Source organism: Sorex fumeus, unplaced genomic scaffold (assembly GCF_029834395.1).
Source record: "Sorex fumeus unplaced genomic scaffold, SorFum_2.1 ptg000051l, whole genome shotgun sequence".
Classification (NCBI taxonomy): Eukaryota; Metazoa; Chordata; class Mammalia; order Eulipotyphla; family Soricidae; genus Sorex; species Sorex fumeus.
In genome coordinates, this window is record NW_026606108.1 from 14,154,816 (window position 1) to 14,180,144 (window position 25,329).

Genomic DNA, 25,329 nt, shown 5'->3' on the forward strand with positions numbered 1-25,329 from the left:
AAATTTGAATGCTTTCTGCCTTCTCTTTTAGGATAGGTTTGAAGGTCACTTGCCAAAGATATTACGGAAGAAATTCAAACTTCGATGTGTGTTTTTGTGGTAGAGGAAAAAGTTGAATAAACCCGATCTTCCACCCATGCTGAAATTGTACATGTTTAACCTCATTCTTAGCTCTGAGCATACAAACAGAAAAAGTTACTCTCATTTATTAGAGTTGGTTGTCTGTGACATTTTTCTGGAGTGCCTGCTGCGTGCAATGCCAGTTGTCTTCTGCACTGGGAATGTCTCAGCTGCTTTACATTTCATGGTGAATGGTGTATGTGTGACTGGGACCAATTATCACAGTTTCTTCCCAATCCCAACAGAATTGGCAGTGCTTTAGGGGCATAAGCTATCTGTACAAATGCAGAGGACACCAATAACATCAAGCATTGGGGCCAGAGAGATAGTACAGCAGATAGGGCGTTGGCCTTGTACACGGCCGACCCAGTATTGATCCCCAGCATCCCATATGGTCCCCCAAGCACTGCCAGGAGTAATTCCTGAGTGCAGAATCAGGATTAACCCCTGAGAAAGCAACAAAATAAAACAAAGAAAACCCAAAAAACATCAAGCATTAAATTAGTAAAAATAGAAGAGACTCTACTCCAAGGGCCTTATGGGAGTAGAGTGCTCTGAACTATTCTCATTGAGATATTGAATTCTTATATGCCTAAAAGTATTCCATGGACTTTTTAACCTATGCTGCAACCCTAGAGAGGAAGTTTTTAATTATGTTGCAGATGAAGGAATTGTGACCTGATGGGTCCAATTAAATAACTTGGACCTAGTTGTAGAGCTCTAACTGACAGAGCCAAGATTCTGAACTTAAATAGACTCTCCCAGAGAAGATCTGATTGACTCAGCAGGGGAGATGGAAGCTGAGCCTTCAAGGATTAATGTGTCCTTGACTGCTTTAGTAGAGAAAAGAGGGGAGGCACTTCTGTGTCAGACTTGTTGCCAAATGAGTGAAATGAACACATATACACATACATGCACACATGCACAGCTGCATGTACATACATATATAGGCAAGCAACTCTTGAAGCCCTTATTTCACTGTTTCTCTCAAAGGAAAATCACTGAAGATGAGAAATGGAACCCTAATATCCAGAATAGAACAGAGTCACCATCAGTGGCTGCATTTTTTCCTAGAGTGTTTTGAATTGTGCCACTCTGGTATGACCCAGAGGGGACATAGTGAAATCAAACTCAGAAATGTCAGGAGTACTTTATTCTATTTTTGTTCCAGAACTCAGAGTTTTGTTTTTTTGTTTTTGTTTTTTTTGGTGGATTTCTCACTGCCCGGAGAGAGTATCTTTTTTGGTGGACTATGAACAAAGGGGGAAGAATTCATATTACTGGCTCCAGAGCCCATGCAGCCCCTAGGTGGGAGAGTCTTTCTTTTTTAATTTTTATTAGTGAAACACCATGAGGTACAGTTGTAGACTTACAACTTTTTGTGCTTGGGTTTCAGTTATACAGTGATCAAGTACCCATCCCTCCACCAGTGCTCATTTTCCACCACCACGGGTCCCAGTATCCCTCCCACCCCCCATATCCCCCACCCCACCCTGCCTCTGTGGCAGGGCATTTCCTTTTATTCTGTCTCTCTCCTTTTGGATCCTGTGGTTTGAAAGAGAGGCATTGAGTGGCAATCATGTTTGGTCTATAGTCTGCTTTCAGCATGCCTCTCCCATCCTGGGAGGATCCTCCCAACACCCTTTATTTGGTGCTCCCTTCTCTATCTGAGCTCCCTTTTCCCCTAGCATGTGTGGCTGGCCTCTAAACCATGGAGTAAAATTCCTGGTACTAATCTCGGCCATTCCTGGGTGTTAGTCTCCTATTACTTTATGTTCCCCAGATGAATGCAATCTTTCTATGTCTCTCCCTCTCTTTCTGACTCATTTCGCTTAACATGATACTTTAGGTGGAAGAGTCTTCATGATAATGTTGAGGCTTATGAATCATAAGTCAGTCTGTAATCCATAGTGGACAAATGGAACCAGTTACTCTTCAAACCCAAAGTGTGCATTGCACATAAGTTAAGCAAAACTGCGTGGTCTGTGAGGTGCATTGCGCCAGAAGTATGTCCCTCTGGCCTTGTGTATTGAGTCTCTGAGGTGCTCATCAGCTTATTCCCCACCTGAATCCCCGTTTCCTTCTCTTTGGTATGCACTGAAACTACTTTAGTGACAGCGTATCTCGTGGAGGAGTCATCCCTTAGACTTGAAGCTTCTGTTGAGATGCTGATCCCACAAGAGCAGTTGATTTCCGGAGGGCTTCTGCACTTTTGTTTTATTTCGTGAATGTACCTTCAGCTGTGAGAAGGTTGGAATTGGAGTAAAGAATGGAGGGAAAATGACCCAGGCATTTTCCTTTAGTTGAGAGCATAGATGAACCCGTGAGCAAGAGTTGATTTCACATTCCTGCTCTTTGTTGACCTTTTCAATCTTTCCTGACCATCTGTTAGAATCTTTCAATCTTTCTCTAAATGTTATCCTTCATATTAAAGAATAAACTGAAGGTGATAATAAAAACACAAACTTAAAAAAAAATTAATGCACACACTATTCCAGACACTCTCATATCACTGGGGTTACAGTACCAAGTCAGAGAACATGGTCCCTCTCGAGTGGAACATTGGATTCTTTTGTATCTATAAAATCATCTTCCACATAGGTATAATCATATCTGTATCTGTGGATATATGCATACCTTTGTTTCTAGAGGGTCACTTGGAAGGAATTATTTTGACAAAAATAAGCCTCAGTGTTTGAAATATTGCCATACTGTATTTGTCTTGGAAGATGCTCTTTTCAATTGCCAGCTGTCCTGTCTCACTAGGCAAATTGGAGACAATCTGATTGTCCCTGGAGGAGTGAAGACCATCGAAGCCAATGGGAAGATGGTGATCCCTGGAGGCATTGATGTCCACACTCACTTCCAGATGCCGTACAAGGGAATGACCACAGTGGATGACTTCTTCCAGGGGACCAAGGCTGCCTTGGCAGGGGGCACCACCATGATCAGTAAGTTCCCAACTTGATACCCTGCTAGTCCCAAGAAGAGAGCACTTAGCTAACATAGCACCAACGGTACCCTCTAACAATGCTGTGCACATTTCCTTCAGTTTATAGACATTCAGCCTATGAAATGGGAGTTAAAAAAAGCAACTATATTTAGTTAAGAGTTAGGGAAGAGAGTTGTAGGTTCATGACCATAAAAGCAGCAATCCTCACTGTGGGTGCAGAACCTAGAGGTATCACTTCTGAGCCCATCATTAAAGAATGTGGACTTGAAAATTTGGAGAGTGAGCTAAGTGTTATTTCAGAATTTTCTGTCTGTACCTTATGCAAGGGGGAGGCCAAGAGGCAGGGGGTGAGGCTGTATAGGGCTAGATTCCTTTTCTCTCTGGGATCAGAGAGAATGATAGTGGAGACAGAATTCTTGGGAAATTAGTGGGCTTCATTGGCATGTAGTGCTGACTGATCTGTGCTGTACTTTGACCAGTGCATATCTTTAAGATTAGGTAAGTTGAGGGGGTGATTTCCCTTGTTTTCTGTTTTATTTTTCTGGTAACTATTGCAGTTTCAGAGAAACGTAGGGAGTTGCACACTGTTGGCTTACTGAGATAGCATTCCAGAGAACTCTTTTCTATCCCAGAGGAATCTGAATTGGGTGCTCTCCCAGCCCTAGCCCTAAACTAGATCAGCAAGAGCACTTCTTATTTCACCCAAGAACACAAATAGCCTGAGTCTTAGAATTATTCGGGGGCTTTTGCTTATTTATTATTTTTTTGATGAGAGTACAGCAGTATTCAGCTTCAACCAGTTGGTTAGGAAGCTCAGGAAAATTGCATCAGCAGCACAAAAAGTCATTTCAAGGAGATCAGAGATTTTCTCCAGCTGACTCTAAGCCACTTCCTGTCTTGATATCCCTTCTGTGGGGCCATACACCAAAGGTAGCTCCATGCATTTATTTTTCCAATAAATGGACTTGGGTAGGCAGCAATGGAAGATGGAAAAAAATGAATATTCTTGGGGATGGTTTTCTTTTACTGGACTAGGTGCTGGAGGGGCCCAGCATCCTAGACATGTATCATGCCTGGTTTTCTTTGTCAGGAAAGAGTTGTAGGAGTTAAGAGTTCTGGGTGATGAAAAAGAAGAGCAAGCAAACATCCACAGGAGCATACGTGTCTGTAGATAATTAAAAAACAGAGTTAAGCAAAAAAAGAAAAGAAACCCAGAAGTCCCATGATTGCTACATTTTGGTTATTTTTTCCCTTATTTAACAAAAATAGAATCATAATAGATGCACTGTGTTTTACCTACCATTTTCTTTAAATAAATACATTGTGAATATGTTTCCATTTCATTTATTTTGGAGACAAAACCAGCCATTTGATGAAAGAATCATCACAAATTGTACATTTAACTAGATTTGTCTCTTATTAAAGATATTTCTTATTTCCAGTTCCCCACTTACAGAAAATATACTGAAACTTTCATAGCAGCAAAAATTTATCCAAACCAGATTTTGCATATAGTCACATTTATCTCCATAGGGATGATTATTGAGTTAAGAATTAAAGTGTCAAGCTTTTAAAAAATATTTTTATTGAAGTAACTTTGCACTGTAATATTTCTAAGTTCTATGTGAGTATGATTACAAATGAATTAATTTCTCGAAACTCCCATTATGTTCCCCATAGAGCATCCAATTTCATCCTTTGCCATGTGGATCACCCTTTTTACCTGATTTACCCACCCCCTCCTCTCCTGCTAACCCCTAATTTGGCCTGAAATCTAAATGGTTTTTGTTTGTTTTATTTAGTATTTTTTCCCTTGCTTATTTCTGAAAAGAAAGGCTCTTGCTACCTGTTTCAGAATTGTTTTTAGGCAAGTCATTCCTGTTTATACTTTCCTTAATTGCTCAGGGCAACTGTGAGTGTCACTTTTCCTTATCGTCATCAACTCTCGGTGATATTATTTTTAAATAATATTTTTAAATGTTTAAATTATCCATGGTGGCAGGTACTGCAGAAGTAGATCTGGATCTCCAGGAAACCAGATTTGGACAAGAAATTTACATGCAGACAAGACCTGTGACTGTACCTGGTCCCTGGTTGTGTCCTATGGCAGATCCCTTGGAACATCACTTGTACCCTGACATAATATCCTACCATCCATAGAACACAGTCTGACTGGTCACAGTGGTACCCTGAATAAACCCCTATCTGTCCCAGTAACAGTTCTAAGGGCATGTGGCAGTACTTGCAGAAAGCATTTGTGGAGTTCCCACTCATGCCAGGTATCCACCAGCCCTTTGCCTGCATTTCCCGTTCAGTCTTACAACAAACTCAGAAGGAAGGCACTGTTTCTCCCTGTCCCCACCCATTTTATGGATAGGAAAACCGAGGTATGAAGAGACTAGTCCTTTACCCCAACTCATATAGTTAAATGACACTTCTAGCATCAGCACCCTTGATGCTGCCAGGGAGCACTTTCCAAGGTGAATTCCATGCTCAGGAAATTGGAACTCTATAGAACACCTCTGGTATTTGTGCTTGTTTCTCGAAAGTAGGAGCAACCTGGTTGGGGGTGGGGATGGTGCAGGACAGAGGCTGTAGCAGGAAGTCACCCCCTGGACTTCTGTCGTTCAGTCGATCACGTGGTTCCTGAGCCTGAGTCCAGCCTGACGGAGGCCTATGAGAAGTGGAGGGAATGGGCTGACGGCAAGAGCTGCTGTGACTACGCCTTGCATGTGGACATCACCCACTGGAACGACAGCGTCAAGCAGGAAGTGCAGAGCCTCATCAAGGACAAAGGTGGGTCCCACATCCCCTGTCCCTCCAGCTGTCTATCCTTCCCATACCATCTTTACTGGGAGTCCGGGAAACCTTGAGCGTTAGTGTTAGATGGAGGGTACCAGGAACAGGTATCTGTGTGCAGCATCCAGTGAACACCTTACAGGGTTCCCAAGATAGGGTCTGAGATGGAACTCAGAATAATTAACCCCGGGTCCCAGAGCTGGCAAACAGCTCTGTCTGCTGTTTCCGCTGTTTCATGGGAAACTTGTCATTTTTCAGAGAAGAAACTTGGAAAATGTGGCATCTTACCTAAGGTTACATAGCTACTATGTGAGACTGGGAATTTTTAACTTCCATCAGTTTCACCACAAAGATCGATCTCACCATTATTATTATAAAACATTCTAATCTTGAAGAATAGGTGAAAATGTTTGCATGGTTAAGGCTGTGATTTTATAGAGGCTAGGAGCTTAGGACATAAAACATGCATGCGTGTGTGCGTGTGTGCGTGTGCATGTATGTATGTGTGCATGAGTGTATGCGTGTGTGTGTATATCCAAAGAGAAATTGGTATAAGTTTGCATTGTCTTAGACTCTTCTCTCCCTCTTCATGTGTTTTGGTGGTCAAACAGACATTTCAAGCACATACGCATGCCTCTTGTCTGTGCAATGATTTACTGTGCTGGCAACAGAGTGAAAAGGCATCCTGGGGGACTAGACTAATGGACGTGAAAGAGATCCATCAGTGAGCATCCGGGGCAAAAGGAAGCAGCCCCGTGCATACACCCAAGTTGGTACCACACTACTCAGAACCATCCCCAGGAAGTAATCTGGATGCAGATACTCTGAGTTGAGTGGATGGTGCTAGAAGTTAGGGGAACTATGGCCTTCCAGGGGCCAAGTTCTCCTCTCCCTGTCCTTAACTCACTGTGCTTTATCTAGTTCTTCCTAATACAGAATGCCAGCATTCTTTCTTGCCTCTTTCTTTAGCTTTGGGCACCTCAACTGGGTTAGACAATGAAATGGCTTTAACATTCTCTTCCTTCCAAAGAGCCCCGGCCATTTCTTGGGTGAACCTGAAGTGGTGCTGGAAAAAAACAGCTCTGAGCTGAACCACTTTGAGTAAGAAGTTCTCCAATTACCACCCACATTTGGCCTAGAACACTGTGGGCTGAGATGGCCCAAATGGTTGGAGACCAAAATTGCCCTCTCCTCAAAATGACTCTGCTTCCATAAATTTCTATATTAATAATTGATTTGGACCGAAAAGTTAAATGTCTCTTATAACCTCGATTCCGCTCAAGTGCAGACCCTGCACAGGCCGCATGTGAAACAGGACCTGCGTTCAAAAGACTGAACCAGACTGACCCTGAGAGGTCACTCCTGAGCTCTGTGCAGAGAAGTCTGTGTTCTCAGTGTACATCGTCAATCTCCTTACCAAGTATGCGTTCCACTTTTACTCTTTCCACATGAGGAAAGTGTGACTCCAGAGATGAGGAATTTTTTTTTTGCCCCCCACTCCAGAAATTAGGGATTTTGAGCTCATTAAACTATTGAGCAGCTCTCTGCTATGGGATGTGTGCGATGGTGATTCTCGGTGATGCATGCTGAGTAGGGCAATTCCAGAGCTTACGGACCCCCTGGGATGCGGGCGGCAAGAAAGAAGCCTCGAGCACACTGTTTTGCTATAGCTTCACTTGGAAACTGATGAGTTTGTAGGGCCGATAGGAAATATGTAGAGCCTTGTATCAATGGGGAGCATCAGCTTGTGTCAAACCAGAGTCCATGATGCACCGGGCCATGGGCAATGATAGTGGGGGTGAATGTCAGAATGAGACGGTACTAATGTCCTTCTACTTTCTTCCCTTACAGGAGTCAACTCCTTCATGGTTTACATGGCCTATAAGGATTTGTATCAAGTGTCTAACACTGAGGTAACGCCCCGTTGCTGTGTGGTTTGGGGTTTCTGGATGAGGTTGCTGTTGTTGCTGATGGTCTCAGCTCTTTTGATATGAGTCACTGTGGTCACTGTGAGAGATGGCCAGGCCAGAATGCCTCCAGCATCCTCTCAGCTCATGTTACAATTTTTGTTGTTGTTCTGTTTATGTGTTTCCTTTTTTGACCTTTCAAGCAGTGTTCAGGGTGTCCTTGGGGCCACTCCTACCAGGCCAGTGATTCAGTGCACCCTGGTGGTACCTGGGGGCCTTAAGGGTATACCCAGCGGGGCTTAGAGGTCTCATGATGGATTGGCACATCCAGCTCGTAGAGCTGTCTCTCTTGTCCACATGCTGCATTTTAAATAAGGTGGAGGGAGGAGGTTTCCTGTTACCCAGCAAGCAGGGAATTAGAATTTTCACCAGTAGCAACTGTATCAAAAATAAGAAGGGCCAGGGATATGGCTCCAGGGATAGAGGCCATGCCTAGCATGCTTGAGGCCAGAGTTAATCCCTGGCACCAGGTGGTCCCCCAGGTATTCCCGAGTGGGTCTTTGGTGGCCACCAGGTCCAAGCACTTCAGCCACTGTCTCTCTACCAGACTCCACATCCCACAGGAGCACAGGGACAGGACAGAAAAGGGTCCTCTCTTGGGGTTAATGTGTTAGCTTGCCTCTGAGTCTCTCCCCAAGAAAACTGACATGTATTTGATTCAGTCAAATCTTGGATTTTCAGGGGAAATGTAAGATATTAATTCCCAGGCCTCTTAAGAGGTACAAGAGTAAGTACAAGGAACTAATTTCCATTAGAAGCTCAAGGATATCATCCCTGAGAGGTTATGCAAGAGAAGTGTCAGCTATTGGGTTAACCTTCAGCCTTCAGCCAGGCCTTGGGGATTCCTGGGAGGCTAAATGGAATAGGTGAGCAGAAGTTTAGTGACTTTGTTTAGCCCCCTCTCCCCACCCCCTATCCCCCCACCCCACCCCTGCTTCTCTGGGTTCTGAAGCTTAGTGGAAAATAATTCATTTAAATTTGGAGCCAGAGGCAGCCTGGTGAGAGTAGTAATACTACCCCTTTATTTGCCCAAGAACTGACCACAGAACTCTCTACAGAGTCCTTGGGACTAGCACTTCCCTTTGGAAAGGATTTTATTTTTATTCTCGTCCCGTATTTCTCCAGGTGTATTCTATTATTTTGTTTTGGTCTTTTTGTGTGTGTGTGTGTGTATGCGGGGAGCCACACCCAGTAATGCTTAGAACTTACTACCTTCATTGTGCTTAGTGTTTACTCCTAGTAGTGCTTTGGGGGCCATCCATGTTGGGCATAGAACTCAGGTCAACTGGGGACATTATTCCCTGTCCTGTCTCTTCAGCCCTGGTGCATTCCTTTTACCTCTGACTCTAGTGATTGGTGCTTGTGTGAGGTTGTTAGTTCCTGTGAAGATGACAAAGACTTGTTTCTGTTTTAGCTCTACGAGATCTTCACCTGTCTGGGAGAGCTGGGTGCTCTTGCTCAAGTCCATGCTGAGAATGGGGATATCATCGCCCAGGTAACTTCCGGTGCCTCCTTGCTTCTTCAGTGTTGTATGAACTCAATCTGTAAAGAGCACAGCACAAGTATTCTTGACTAACAGCAGCACCTGCTCGGAAGTACCATCACCACTTTAGGGAGAGGAAAGAGGGAAAAGGTCCTGTATGTGAGTGAGGGTGAAAGAAGGAGTTAGCAAAAATCAGACCTCTTGGGAGATTCAGAAAAGGTTTCCCATTTCTGATGGAGCTAACCGATGTAAGAACATCCATCATTAGTTCCTCTTTTTGAAAATGGATCCAAACTATATACCATTGTCTCTCCTAAAGAAAAATCCCAATACAGTGTTTCTCAGAAGGCAGGCATTGAATCCAGGGCTGCAGAACTCAAGTCCTTAGATGACAAAGGAATCAGCTCTGGGAGATTGAAGGTTCTACTGGTTCCCAGGAAATAATTTTGAGAAACCCAAGGAAAGAGTGATGGAAGCAAGGGCCCCACGGCCCAAATGGCGCATCTGAAAGGAAGCAGAAGCAATTCTCTCTGCAGCTCCTGGCTTGCTTAAGGGGCTTTTTGCACACATGTGTTTTAGCAGCGTTTTGGTTTATCTCAGAAACGTTCTGGATGAGCCTCTGCTCAGAGCTAGCAGCCAGGAAAATGTGTGCTTTCTCAGTCCAGTTGATTAACAGCAAGAAACCATGAGTTTTTGTTTCAAGGAGTGTTTCCTTGAACCTTTGGTGCTAGGCACTTGACTAGAAGGGTGAGCCCGAGCAGATACGCTCCCTAGCTGACACGTGCTTGGGCTATGCCTGCAGAAGTTGTCTGGGGCTCAGGGGCTGAGGTTGACCTGAGTGTAGGAACGCTCGTTAGGCTGGTTCTCCACTCCAGCAGGGACTGTCGGGAGTTCCATGTTGTACTTTGGGCACAGGAAGTGCTCATGTGTGTTCTCACTCTTCCTCCTGCCCGTTAAAGGTGGCTGCCCTTCTCCCTGTTTGATAGATGAGGAAGCTAAGAAGGATTAGGTCCCTAATCCAAGCCTCACGGTCAGCAATTAGAGAATAAGGCTCCATGGACATAATCACTCAGAGACAGCACGTCTGGGCCCCTTGCTCCTCTCCAGCCTCAGGTTGGCTAAGAGGGAACACCCAGTGACACAGTCACCTGGAAGTTGGGATTTGGGGCTTGTCTGCTCATGGCAGGGGTGAGCTAAGTGTGAGTTTTCTCTCCTAATGTCTAAGAAGATTTAATTAGTCAGCTCCTTGACAGCTTTCTCCTACAATCCTCCACAGGTCCAGAGTTAATGAAATCATTTTTCAAAGAAGGTCCAAAAGCCTCGCTCCCGTGGAGTTACACAGTTCTGTCAGGCAGTCATCTCCCTCCAGAGGTGTCGGCCTCCCTCAGAGGCCCTTGGAACCCAGCCCCCTGTTTCTTCCCTCTAGGCCCCTGGAGCCCGGGGGCCCTGGCTCTGTGTGTCCTTTGCTAGCACCCTCTGTGTGTCCTCAGCTGGACACCCCCTCGCCTACCCTTTCCCCACCTCGGGAAGGTCTGTTCTCAGTCAGAAAAAGAGGAAGGATATTTTTCATTTGGACGAGTTTCTTGTGTGTTTATTAAATTCAGCTTGAGCTGGAAGATCTTTATCACATTGTCCAGATCAGTGTTTTCCAACTCTGGTAATTCTCCCTTCACCCCCACCCCTCCAAGGGATTGATGTGGGGGGGGGCACTGGACTTTTTATGAAATTAGGGGGTGCACTTTCTGTTTGCGTGAAGGTTGATTCCTAGGAAGGGCTGAGTGATTTTCTTCCCCAAAGGCCTACTAAGTCTGGAAATTTCTGGCTTAAACAGGGCCCGCTGCTGTCCTCAGATTATGATGGTACTTTATGCAGATTCACTAAAAAGCAAAAAGAAATCCTGTGACAAGAAATTATGTGAAGTTTCAGGCCATGAGGACAGTTTGATGCAGTGTAGCATCTTTAACCATTCGTCAGACAAGTACTCTTGCAGAGGGAAGATGAAAAAGTCAGACTCTGTCACAGTGTGAAGGGGAAAGGCGCCATGACCCCAAAGATGGTGCTGAAATTCAAAGCTCTAACTGCTCCAAGAGGCTCTTGAGGGGAAATGGGTCTCTGGGCTGTTTCCAGCTTTCAGCCTCGGGAACATCAGAGCTTTGTAGTGTGGGCTGTGCTTTAGGAGCAAGAGCTTCAGGAACAGTATCTGGCCAGTGTCTCCTCCTTCCAGAGACTCTGATTCCGGGGTGCATCTGGGTAAGTAAGGAGAGTTCAGACATGCTTATATGAGGTCCATTCTCCTGGCGATCCCAACATGTCTGCAATCCCTGATCCCTCAGCTTTCATCCTGTTCTTGCTACACTACATTCAGGTCGACAGAAGTATAAGGGGCTGGATAGTACATTGGATAGGACGTTTGCCTTGCACGTGGCTGACCCGGGTTCTATCCCCAGCATCTCATATGGGCTCTCCAGCACTGCCAGGAGTAATTCCTGAGTGCACAGCCAGGAGTAACCTCTGAGCATCTCTGGGTATGACCCAAAAAGAAAAAAAAAAAAACAAAACAAAAGAACATTATCTAAGACAGAGGTCTTGGCTCTTGTCAGAAACTTCGAACCTGTGTGGCATTCAGAGTGAAAAGTCCCCAGAGTGGGGAAGAGGTGTCATTCCATCCATATTTTATGAAAAGATACCATCAGAAAGAAAAGGGGAGTACATGACAGGAAGAGTCAGCCCTGACGTTTCTTCCATTCTGTACAGACAGAGAGACCATCTTACTTCTCCAGGTTGCTTATACTAGCTGCATGTACCTTCCTACTGTTTTTTTTTTAAGTTCCTCCTGGCTCTGCATTCAGGAGTTACTCCTGGCATTGCTTGGGGGACCACATGGGATGCCAGGGATTGAACCCAGATCAACCGAGTGCAAGGCAAATGTCCTACCTGCTGTACTATTGCACCAGCCCCTCTGCTTTTTTTTTTTAAGGTTTATTGAAAATATTTATTTTTAAAAAATGATTATTAAAAGCACAACCAGCAAAAATAAATAAAATAAGCCCTTTCTTTTCAGGTTGAAGGAACTGCTTCCTTCCTAAAGATATTAGTTCCAAAGTGAGATGAGCCTCAGCATATCACACCCCTCCCCCTTCATCCCCCCCCACACCTCTGTGGCTCTGGTTTATTTATCTCCTTAATCTCTGCTGTCACCTGTGCAGTGGGTCATGGGAACAACCCTGGTGTCTTTTCCCCTGAGGGCTTATTGTCCGGCCACCTGCTCCATCCAGAAAGCCAAGCAGGAGCTTAGAATGGATCCATCAGCCTGCATGAGGATGGCCTCGATTCAAACACAACCTGATTACACAGATTCTGCCCAAGCTTTGAACTCAGTAATGCTGTTTCGAGGCAGTACTGTGGTTCAGTTATGAATCCATTCGTTTGAGTCATAAATTTAAAGCAGAAAAATAAAAGCCAGAGGGGCTATTAAGATGTAGATTCTCAGGAGTTAACCCAATATTGTCTGAGGTGGTGGGCCTGCGTAGCCGGACCCTTGCAAAAGTAGACCAGGAGGTTGTGATGGGGGCAAAGAAGGGGGTGGCACAGTGTTTGGGAAACAGCTCAAGACTGGAGGTGCCACAAAGGGGGTGGAGGATTGAAGGGGAGAGTGTCACTGCCTTCATGAAAGAATTAAACCTAATCAGGGAGCGGGAACATTTGGTTGAATAAATGGGTTTTGTAATTTGTGAATGAATATGCAAGTGATTCATAAGCGCGAGTACTTTCAAGGGCATTAACATCCAAGAAACTGCACATTAATTGAGCAGCTGTGACTTGATGTATGATTTGGGGAAAGAATTGTTTCTCCATCATCCTTGTCATGGAGAAAGTTGCTCGAGGCCCTCCTGTTGATCGTCGATTTGCTCGAGCGGGCCCAGTAACGTCTCCATTGGAGACTTGTTGTTACTGTGTTTGGCATATCGAATACTCTCGGTAGCTTGCCGGGCTCTCCGAGAGGGGCGGAGGAATCGAACTCGGGTCGGCCATGTTGGCCGCTTGTAAGGCGAACGCCCTACCCACTGTGCTATCGCTCCAGCCCATAAATGTTTTGTTACTGTCTACTTAGCTTTTTTTATTTCTTTTCATTTTGGGGCCATACCTGGCAGTGCTCAGTCCTTCCTCCTGCGTCTGAGCTCAGCGATCACTTCTGATTGGCTTGGGAGACCATAGGTGGTTCTGGAGATCAAACCTCTCCAGAGCTGTGTGCAAGGCAAATGCCCTACCTGCTGTACCAGCTCCTCTACTTGAATTTTTTAAAATAGGACATTTTTTTTAATTTAAAAAATTTTATCAAAGCACCATGGTTTACCAAGCTATTCATAGTTGAGTTCTAGATGTACAAAATTTTAGCCTGATCTTTCCACCAGTGTCCCCGGGTTCCCTCCGTATCCCCGACACCTCTCTGACTGGCCCTCCCGACAGGCACTTTTCTAAGTGTTCAATGCTCAGTGGTGCTCAGGACTTACTCCTGGTACTGTGCTCAGGGATCACTTCTGGAAGGCTCAGGGGAACCACATGGGCTGCCAGATATTGGACCCAGGTCATTTGCATGCAAGACCAGAGCCCTACTGCTGTGCTATCATTCTAGCCTCTCTACTTAAGTTTTTGACTTTAGACTATTCTTCGCTTTAAAATCCCAGGTAGGAATGAACATGTTTGTTCAACATATGCATTTCATGTTGTAGTTGTTTTCCTTCACATGCACACATCTTTGGATTCAAACATAACAGCATAATTTTTTGAATCCTCATTGGGGCTTATCTACAAATTATATGCCTATTCTTCTCTCATTCTAGGAGCAAACCCGGATGTTGGAAATGGGAATAACTGGCCCAGAAGGGCATGTACTGAGCAGACCAGAGGAGGTAAGCTGTATCCTTGGTGTTGAGTGGGGTATCAGGGAAGTTTCTCCTTTTGCCAGCCTTAGAGACTCAGGTTATCACATCACAGCAGCCTGGCCTAGGGTCTCTGCCTATTTATTTGAAGGTTTGCTTGTGACACAGGCCCATGCAAGGTGGTGAGATTGTGAAAACCAGACTACAGTATTGGGGCATTTCTTCCAAAGGCCACTTCTACTTGACCCCAAGGAAATAAGAAAGGAATGCTAGGATAATGCATATGTAATCTCACTAAAGATAACAGAGCTAGCAGGAGTTTCCAGACAGAGCTTCAGTAGGAGTGTTGATGACTGTCTAAGTCTTTCTTAATCAGTGTGAGCCTCAGAGGCATTTCCGCCTCCATCCTTACTCCATGCTTTACTGTGAGTCCTGAAAAATACTGGCCATGGAGATAGAGGTTGAGTTGGTTAGTCGAATCCATGTTGGCTTTACCTCAGGGATGAAACTGTTCCACATGTAATAATGACTGATGATTGCTGTCTGTGCTTAGCAGCTAAGGAGAGAATGGGCGATCACTAGTGACTAGGTCTCTTGTCTCTGAGACATTAGCAAGCTTAGCTACTGGCACAGGGCACCAAGATGGGCATCTGCTGTCCATCTGACAGAGACCTAATTGGTCTTGGTGCCAGCCTGGTCTTGGCACTTGGAGTAAGTTCAAGACTGTCCATGTTATTTAGGCAACCCCCCTTCTGTCTGTGCAAGCCTCAAATTCATCAGCGAGTAGATGCAGAGTTGGAACTAGGAATGCTTGGATTCTGCTTGTCTCTTTTAGAGTCTCACATGCAGAGAGAAAAGTTTTCCAATCAGAAAGATACAGTAAACTTACCTAACTAAAATATATAGTCTTTAGTTCCCAGTTGAGGAGGGTAGATGGGAAAAACAATAAAAGAATTTTTTAACAAGGTGATACAGCGAGAGAATATCGGTGGCATACCCAGAAATTCTTTTTGGTTCTAATGATGTCTATGTGGCCAGTTGAAATGCTTATGTGATGTACCAGAGCTATAGTCACAGCAAATCCCACATTAGGGAATATTGCTCCACCCAATACCCTGCTACTTGCATGGTCTCAGTTTTCCCTGCCATTGCATTGGGCAGACGGTGCTCCCATTACCTGAGGAAGCAGAGATTCAGTGAGGTGCAACCATCATCCTGTAGGGCTTGGGAAATAGTTTATATGGCATGAGGTACGAGGAAGCCCATGGTGATTGGCACCACTGACAACCCTTCTCTTTAAACACCAGCCCCAGGGGTCACCTGGTGTTTCTGGGGAACTGTCCTGGCCAGGTGGAGCTACAGCACAATTGCTGGGCAGAGCTATTTTTTGTTCCTTGCTTTATTTATTCATTCTCCCATGTCGCGTCACCTAGTCTACAGGTCTCTGTACCACTGGAAGCCCTTTAGGAGGAAGTTAGGAGGGTGATGTCATCTTCCAGAGATAGTCATGTTGTCAGGGTGCTGAGAGAATGAGATCAAAAGGGCCAGGACAGCGTCTGGGCAGGCAGTGAAGTGGTTGAGGAGGTGTGAGCAAGGAGCAGCGGCCACAGGGGAGCCAGGCTCTTGCTGTTCAAAGCACAGCCAGAGACACATCAAGTGATGCTGTGCAGAGATCCAGGCTGGGTCCTGGGCCCCCTTCCCCCATTCCCCATATGCACAAAAAGTGCACCAGAAGCCAGAAACATGGGTGCATCGGGAAAGTGGCCACCTTCACCTAGCTCCGGGGCCTCCAGAGTCTCGGGGGACACAGTATAGCTTGGGGGATGCCAGCTGGACCATCCAAGTCATTAGAATCTGTCTGCTGAGCCCCCCGCCCACACACACCCCATGGTTGAGCTGTATTTCATAACCTTAGATATCTGCACATTCTTTTGGGTATATTTTATTTGGTTTAGGGCCCCAGCAGTCGGTGCCCTGGGCTTACTTCTGCTCTGCACTCAAAGATTACTCCTGGAAGTGCTCAGGGAACTGTATGGAGTACTAGGGATCAAATCTAGGTCAGCTGTGTGCAAGGCAAGCACTTACCTTTAGTACTATTGTTTCTGCCCAGTTTGGGGTATATATTAGTGTTTGGCTGTATAGACGAAACAGAATGTCCTGTCCCTGCAAAAAAAGGGATCCCTGTAGAATTAATGGGAGGTTGTCAAGGTCTCCACTCTGGGTGGAATTGAGCTGGCTTCAAATTTGGAGCAACACTGACTTTCTCACTGGTCAGAAACCGTGATCAGCAGTGAGACTTGGAGCGGCTGATGCCCTGATCAGGAAGAGCTTTCACCCCCAAGCAATCCCTCTCCTCACCCGCATGTGACAGACAAGGAGTCTCAGACTCTGGCAGGTTCTAGAATGTTCCAGAGAGCTCTCGCCCCTGCTCCATGAATCTTATCCTTTTGCCTTAAATACTCGCATCCGGGGTGGGTAGCTTATTAGAAAGCATGGGTCCTACTGTAGGATGCAAGGGAGGAGCATGATGCAACAAGATTTTACTGCTGCGATGCCTGCAGATTATAAGAAAGTAACTGGAATTAGCTGGCATGAACCCATTCCTGGCCCCATTTGTGCAGCCAGGTTTTAATGCTGAGCTGATTTCACAAGTTACTTGATCTACAGGTGTATTGTGTGTTGGCAGGGTCTGGACCCTGGGAAGATGGGCAGCAGAGGCCCAGAGTTGCTCAGCTGGGACACGATCTCTGAGATCAATCCAGATCTGATTAGGGCATCCCGTGCTCTGCTTGACTCCTGGGCATTCTGTGTGTTTGTTTGCAGCTGGAAGCCGAGGCCGTCTTCCGTGCCATCACCATCGCCAGCCAAACCAACTGCCCCCTGTACATCACAAAGGTCATGAGCAAGAGTGCAGCTGACCTCATCTCCCAAGCCAGGAAGAAAGGTGACTGTAGTTGGGAAGCCCCAGGGTTCCGCCCACCCCACCCCTACACGCCTTAAAGGGTGCCTGTGTTGCTCACTGCCTTCCTTTCCTGAAAGCCCAGTTTGCACATCCGTGTGGATCCCTTCCACATATTAATGTGGAAGACAGGACCCCAAAGTTGCTCCCAGATGACAGATGAGAGTACTGAGTTAGCTCAGGGTTTTGCCTGAGATAATACAGCTTGGATCTCTTGTTTGGAGAGCGGGAGCCTCTTTCTCTCCACTTTGTTCTTTCATCTCCTGCCCTCTCTCTGAGCTGGAATTGTGAGGAGATCCTCGCTCCAACTTGGACTAAAACACATATAGCTAAGTTCTATGACATAGAATTGATAGGAGTGGATGGCACTTGTCTGGACTCTCACCATTAACAGCTCACTTGATCACATCTCGGTCCCCTCTCCATCTACCCATCCACCTCGATTTCTCCGATGCATCATGGAAACATCAAGACAAATGACTTTGGAAAAAAAGGACTGGCTTGTGGGTTTCAGGAATGGCTAGATCAGGGAGTTAGAGCCCTGGCGTTGGTAGTCTTCCCCTCATATTCCTGCCTTGGTGCTGCTTTCCACTCAGTTGACTTTCTTCTTAGTATGAACAGGATAAGAACACACACCTAGAGGGGCCTGCTGGAGAGGGGCTTGAGGAGGAGGGAGGGCCCCCTTTCTTTTTTTTCACTTTAAGTATATCATTAATTTTTCCCCCTTTTATTAATTCACTGGGCTGCAGTGATAGCACAGTGGTAAGGCGTTTGCCTTGCATGCAGCCGGCCTGGCTGCGCCGGGTTCGATTCCTCCACCCCTCTCGGAAAGCCCGGCAAGCTACCAAGAGTATCTTGCCTGCACTGCAAAGCCTGGCAAGCTACCCTTGACGTATTCAGTATGCCAAACACAGTAACAACAAGTCTCACGATGGAGATGTTACTGGGCCCGCTTGAGCAAATTGATGAACAATGTGAGGACAGTGCAGTAGAGTGCAATTAATTCACTGTGAGGTAACAACAGAGCTTTCATGTTTGAGCTTCGATCATGCAGTCATCAAACACCCATCCCTTCACCAGTGCATGTTTTCTACCACCGAAGTCCTCAATATCTCCCCCTCTCCCCCACCTGTGTGGCAGACAATTTGCACAATACTATCTTTCTCTACTTTGGTTACCTTCGATATTTGAGCCCAGTCCCACCAACACTTAAACCTGCTGAAAATGCAATGCTAGACAATGTGCTTTGAATTGCTAGTTATGGATACAATATAATTGTATCTATACAATGCTCTAGGAATTCTAAAATTTTAATAATTGGGGTCTGAAGAGATCACTGCAGCAACCTGCTGGGGTCAGAGATTCATCTGTGTGTCACTGGATCATGATATGTGGGAGCCTAAGTAGATGGTGGCCAGCTGTGGACATATTCTCAGAATCCCATTGGACTCCTTCCCTGTCCCGTGAGGCCTGGCGTTTCCCATCACTGCCACTCGTACCTGGAGCTATTTGTTGAGTTCTAAAAGATGGCGGCCGCCGGTAATCCTAGAGAACTGGCAAAAATGGCCCATTGGAAAGTCCAAAAGAGGACCCCTCTTTCCCACCAGCTCAGGCGGAAAAGCCTCCTCAGGACTGTCACTGCCCTGCTGTAGGTCATGTCCTCCCCCTGAACCAGCGTCAGCTCTGGTTTAGCAGAACTGAGTCTAGAGTGCAGGCTGGGGATTCCACTACTTGAGCCAAATGGTCAACACAGCGTGTTTTGGAAGACGGGTTCAGTGATCTCCAGCACCTTGCTAGTGCTATGGGCTTCTGGCCCAGGCTGCCCCCCTCCACACTCACACACACACCACCTCTGTCACACTGCCACTTCTCTCCGGCTGCCTTTGGGCATTGTGTGCTGCCTTCTGTTCACGTCTATTCTTTTTCTTGTTTTTTTTTTCTATCTGTCTCTCTTTTTATATTAAACAAGTTTTATTGGATCACCGTGAGATACAGTTACAAACTTGCACAATTGTGTCTCATTTGAACAATGGTCAAGCACCCATCCCTCCACCAGTGCACATTTCCCACCATCATTGTTCCCAATGTCTTACCTGCCACCCCACCCCCCACCCCACTCCCTGCCTCTGTGGCAGGTACAGCCCTTCTTACTCTCTCTCTAATTTGGGCATTGTGATTTGCAATACAGATACTCAGAGGCCATTGTGTTTGGTCCTGGTCTACTTTCAGCACATATCTCCCAACCTGGGTGATCCCTTCAATCATCATTTACTTACTGGTCCCCTCTCCATCCTAACTGCCTTTTCCCCCAGCATGTGGGACCAGCTTTCAAACCATGATGTAATCTCCCTGGCCCTATTTCTACTGTCCTTAGGTGTTAGTGTCATATTACGCTATGCAAATGAGTGCAACCATTCCATGTCTGTCCTTCACGTCCATTCTTTTTTTTTGGGGGGGGGGTCACATCTGGCAGTGCTCAGCGGTTACTCCTGGCTCTGCACTCAGGAATTACTCCTGGCGGTGCTTGGGGGACCATATGGGATGCTGGGGATTGAACTCGGGTCGACCAAGCACCAGGCAAACGCCCTACCCACTGTACTATCGCTCCGGCCCCTCACATCCATTCATTCTTGTATGAAGCTTGCTTTTTGGCTTTTGGTTCCCATTCTCAACACACAAATGGCTCTCTGACAGCACTGGGCAAATGGGCAGAGTGTGGTTGCGAGGCTGGAGGCAGTCGAGCCTGTGTGTGTCACCGCTGTGTGCTTTGGCCATGTGGTGAGAGGCAGGCGATTGGATCCAACCTCCAGACCCAGAACGCCAGTGCCTGACAGTTAAAAATAGCCCCGGCTGCCTGATGACTGAGTTCTCAGCTGCCTGACTTCTGGCAAGGGGAGACCCAGTTCTTGGAGGAGGAGGGCGTATTCTTAATTGTCTAGACAGCCTTTTGAACCTACAAGTCTGCAGAGTCTCCTGCCTGGCCCCAAGCTCAGCAAGCCTGCTGTTTTCTCTCTCAGTTTTGAAATATCCCAGCGTGACACCCTGTGGTTGCTCCATGGCTATGAGTCACTGGGGGAAACCAGGAAAACAACCCCATGTTTCTTACCCATTCTGGGAAAACAGCAAGGAAGAGAAGACAGAGGGGCGGGAAAGGGAGGCAAAAGAAAGAACAGAAAACAGGGAAGGGAAGAGAGAAGAGCTTTAAAGAGAAGAAAAGAGAAAGGGGCATTCACGGGACACCCCACCCCAACCTTTCCCCTTCACCTCCAAACCTACTTTTGATATTTCCCTCTTGTACCATCTGCTTATTCCTGGTTCCTTTCTGCTTGGAGCTTTCTCCCAGGATGACTCCAGGGTGGCCCCAGGACCTCATGGGAAGGGGCTTTCAGTTACAACTGGGTCTCCCTATAAAAGAATTCCTCCCCAGTCACTTTCTAGCTCATGATTCCCCAGCATGGAGAACTGTCCCACTGCCTCTCTAGGTGGAAGGAAGACATTTTCAGTGATGAAAAGCTGGCCGTGGACAGAAGCAGTCGGTATCCCCTGAATGCACTGGCACTGCATTGTTAGTGGGAGCTCTGTGTCCAGGGAGATGCAGAGAGCATGGCGGCTTCCTCCCACCCCACGCAGTGCACACTTGGAACCCCAATGTACTGAAACACCAAGTGCTTTTAGTACTCCATCAGTCTGCTCCAAATTAATATTCACAAGTGTAATGAGGACCAACAGTTTGCCATGCATGGAGGTAAATACTTCAGTGCCTTATACAGAGGATTCTCCAAGGTTACTGAGACGCAGGCATGATTAGCATCAGTTATCAGAGGAGTTGATGGAAGGGTTTGCCCGGGATCTTCTAGCTGGCTGAGCTCACTTTCTAACCCAGGTAGAATGGCAGGCTTTGGTTATTCTATTCAACACAAAGTCTAGAAGAATCAGTGGGTTCTTCTACATTCAAGTCCATGTTGTTATTTAATCCTAATTGCACTTGCAGTGCCCTAACTTGCATGCTTTTTATTTTATTTTTTTTTAGTGGCTATTTTTGGAGCTTCTTTGAAAGTCTTTTTTTAAAGGGCCATAGCTAGTAGTGTTCAGGGCCATTTATGGTGATATGCTGAAGTGCCACTCCTGACAGTGCTCAGGAGACCAAGTGGTGCTGGGGATCAAACCCAGGCTTCCTGCATGCAAAGCATGTGCTCCTGCCTTTGAACCGTGTCCCAATTACTTTTGTAATTCTTAGCAGTCCTATTTTGACTGCCAAGAGGAGGGTTGCCATGGGTCATTGCTCCCTTCTTTAGCCTATGGCAGGCATCAACAAATCAATCACACTCTTCTTTTTGGAGGGAGAGGGAACTCGCACGCAGTGCTCAGAGGACCCAGAGCCCACTTCTGACCAGGCAGTACAAGAGCCTGAGGATGCGGCTCTACTCATGTCCTTCAGTGCTGGGGACTGCTTGGGCCAGCCTGTGGTACTTCTGGTGGAGGAAGTGATCTCCAAGGCTGCACTTGGTGGAGCTTGGGAGGCTCCAGAGAGACATATAGTGGTGCTCAGGGGCTGAGGGCAATACCTGGTGGTACTCAGGCGGCAAAAGGTTTCTGGATACAATTTTGGGTCCCCAATCCATGTTAAGCTCATGCTTTGAACACTGAGCCATCTCTCTGGCCACTTAATCTCACTTTCACAATTAGACCAGAAGCTTATTAGGATTCTTCCTGACACAGAATTCTAGACAACCAGGATCAATTGATTCAAGTTGAAAAAAGGTTACATATATTTAGAATTTTGCAAAAAGCCTTCTTCCTTCAATCTCATGGGACACTGAATATGGAGGGTGGAGGATGGTAGATGAAGGAGTCCAGGTCTGTATGGGGTATATTGAGCCCAAGATTCTGGCTCCAAGAAACTTGGTACAAAGTCATCTTCTCTGAGATAACCTATGATATAACCTATCACTGCTGTACTAATCTGTCATCCCAGAGAAATTCAGGGACAGCTCAGAGGGTGGAGCATATGCATAGTATGTGAAAGGCGCTGAGTTTGAACCCAGCACTTCATGGCACGCCAAGTAGTTCTGCTTATGGTCTGGGTGATCCCAGCACTGAGAACACTGAATCAAATGCTGGCCCCCAGCCTGCACCCCTGGACTGAGCATTTCCAGAAGCAGCGCCCTGGGTGCCATGTTGGGGTAGAATGACCCTCTCCTGCTAAGAGGGAAAAAAAGGTTTAGATCAGTGTGTTCCCAGCAGCTTTCCTCATTTTTGTGACATTTGAGTCCTCAGTCCAGAACAGAACAGAGATCTGACCCATGTAAGTGTCCCAGGTTTTTATTTATTTATTTATTTTTAAAATATAGGAATACTGATACTTATTTAGCCATTGATTAAGCTGATTGAATTGGGCATAAACTCCACATTAATTTTTTTAATTGAATATCAATGCTCTTCATAATTGAGTTTTAGACATACAATGATCCAGCACCCATCCCTCCTCCAGTGTACATTTCCCACCACCAATGTCCCTTGTTTCCTTACTACCATCCCCCAAATCCCCTTCCTCCCCACCCTCCCCTTCTTGCTCTCTCTCTCTCTCTCTCCCTCCCTCTCTCTCTCCTTTTCCTTTTGTGCATTATGGTTTGCAATACAGGTGCCAAGAGGTCATGGTGTTTATTCAGGGCATTCAGTATTTTTATCGTCTCTCTCTCTCTCTCTCTCTCTCTCCCCCTCTTTCTCTCCTTCTCTCTTTCCCCCCTCTCTCGGATCGGGGCTGAGCATCCTCCACCCAGATCCTCCAAATTCCAGTAGGTGGGGGTCACACCCACCAACTGGCCCCCTGGCGCCATGTAATCCCATCAACGACCAAGACTCAGAGACTATAAAACCCAGCTCCCGAAAGCATGCGGCCGTGAATCATCTCATTCCTACTTTGGACAAACTGGCAGGCTACCAAATGTAACCTGCCCACACGGCAGAGTCTGGCAAACTCCCCATGGCGTACCCAATATGCCAAATACCAGTAACAATGAAGGGTCTCATTCTCCTAACTCTGAAAGAGCCTTGAATATGGCGCTTTTTAAAAAAAAATCTCAGGGCTAGGACGAAGGAGACATTACTGGGGCCTGCTTGAGGCAATCGACGAATAACAGGATGGTTGTGATTGTGATTGATCGTGTCCCAGGTTTTTAGGTATTTTGTAGTAGGTCACTCTTGGTTTTGGCTTAAGAAGTAACAAGCAGGATTATCATGGGAGCTTTTCATCTTTTGGGAACAGAATTAATCGTGTAGAGCCAAAGGCTATCCTTGGGACCACAGGACAATGTCATGTGGGCACCTTTGGGAACTTGGCCTCCTCCGGTGGATATAGGAAGCATGGAGAAGTCAAGTTTCCTCCCAAATGCAGACACTCTCTGTGTCAAATTCCATTTTCCCAAGCCCAAGAAGTCTGCATAATCTTATTTCATCAGTTCCAGGATGGTCTGTTTCACCTGGTAATTTTTCTGGCTGGTGGTCAACCCTAGCTGGCTCTCACTCTGTTAGCGATCTATCTGTCACCTCAAATTTCAATTGGCCTCAAATTCTTGGAATGAATGCTGCATCTTCCAGGCAGTGACTTCCTGTAATCTATGGATTAGGAATCATTTCCGTTTAGCAGATAGAAAACCAGAGATGAGAGTTTGGACTAGCAGTCAGGCCAACCCAGCTCCATCGCCACAGCCTGGAGCTGGTTGCAGGGCTGGAATGATCGAGAGCACCACTGAAAACCATAGCTTCTGCAAACCTGTTTTCTTTTTTCTTATTTTTTTGGTAAGATTTTATTTTTGTTGAATCACTGTAAGATACATCCTTACTAAGCTATTCTTGATTAGGTTTAAGTTTCAGTCATACAGTGTTCCAACACCCATCGCTCCACCAGTCTAAGTTTCCCAGCACCAACCCCAGTTTCCTTCCCATTACCTACCCCCTCAGCCTGCTTCTATGGCAAGTGCTCACTTTCTCTCTCTCTCTCTTTCTCTCTCTCCCCTCCCTCTCTCTCCTTGCCCCCCCTCCTTTGGGTCATTGTGGTTTGCAATACAGATACTGAAAGGTTATCAGGCATATCCCTTTACCTACTTTTAACACCCAATTCTGACGTGATCATTCCCAGCTATTATTGTAATACTGGTCCATTCTCTATCTCACCTACCCTCTGTCCCCCACAGACTTGTGGCATATCCAACCATTGACCAGTCCTCCTTCAAGCCCTGTTTCCCTGGCTATGGAAATTAGTCTATATAATATATATGCATATATATGTATTATAGGGCTGGAGCAATAGCAGAGCGGGTAATACCACAAATGAATGGAGTCATTCTATATCTCCTTCTCCTCTCCTTCTGACTCATTTCACTCAGCATGATACTTTCCATCCATTAAGGCATCCATTTCTAGGCAACTTTCATGACTTCATTTTTCCTAACCGCTGATAGTATTCCATTGTGTAGATGTGCCATAGTTTCTTTATCCAGTCATCTGTCCTCAGGCACTCGGGTTGTTTCCAGATTTTGGCTATGGTGAATAATGCTGCAATGACCATAGGAGTGCAGATGGTGTTTCTGCTGTTGCAAACCCTTTTTCTATCTCCTATCTCTCACAGGAAATGTGGTCTTTGGTGAGCCCATCACTGCCAGTCTCGGCACAGATGGGACCCATTACTGGAGCAAGAACTGGGCCAAAGCGGCTGCATTTGTGACATCCCCTCCTCTGAGCCCTGACCCAACCACCCCTGACTACATCAACTCCCTGCTGGCCAGGTCTGTGTGGTTCATCCTACAGCTCCACTGCATGCCAACATTTCAGAGCCATGGGGCAGGTGCACCCCTGTCTGCTAGAAGAGAGTGTGCAGGGCACAAAACATCTTATTCCCTGCAGTCTGGGACAGACAATCGGCTCTTCCCATTCATCTTTCAGCCCACCCAGCAGTCATGTTAGCAATGGTCATAGCAGTTCATATGTAGTACATACTCTGAGGTGCCTCACACGTGAGCTCACTGATCCTCATAACTTTATGAGGGAGGACGCATCACCCCCTTTTGCAACTCAGGTGAAAAAGGTGAACCACTTGCCTAATTCTGAACTGCCACCGTGGTAACCCCCAAATCACAATTATATGACAGCTCATTTGCTCAGGTGACAGA

The 25,329-nt window shown here is 46.2% G+C and overlaps 1 protein-coding gene across 1 annotated transcript in view; it reads left to right on the forward strand.

The window, feature by feature from the left end:
* The window catches only part of DPYSL3 (dihydropyrimidinase like 3), a 66,352-nt gene that overhangs the window by 32,082 nt on the left and 8,941 nt on the right, over window positions 1-25,329 (forward strand). Inside the window, exons 3-9 of the mRNA XM_056124421.1 lie at window positions 2,887-3,071; window positions 5,705-5,869; window positions 7,724-7,785; window positions 9,254-9,334; window positions 14,164-14,232; window positions 17,026-17,146; window positions 24,789-24,945. Coding sequence (XP_055980396.1) covers window positions 2,887-3,071; window positions 5,705-5,869; window positions 7,724-7,785; window positions 9,254-9,334; window positions 14,164-14,232; window positions 17,026-17,146; window positions 24,789-24,945 — 840 coding nt within the window. The remainder of the gene's footprint in view (window positions 1-2,886; window positions 3,072-5,704; window positions 5,870-7,723; window positions 7,786-9,253; window positions 9,335-14,163; window positions 14,233-17,025; window positions 17,147-24,788; window positions 24,946-25,329) is intronic.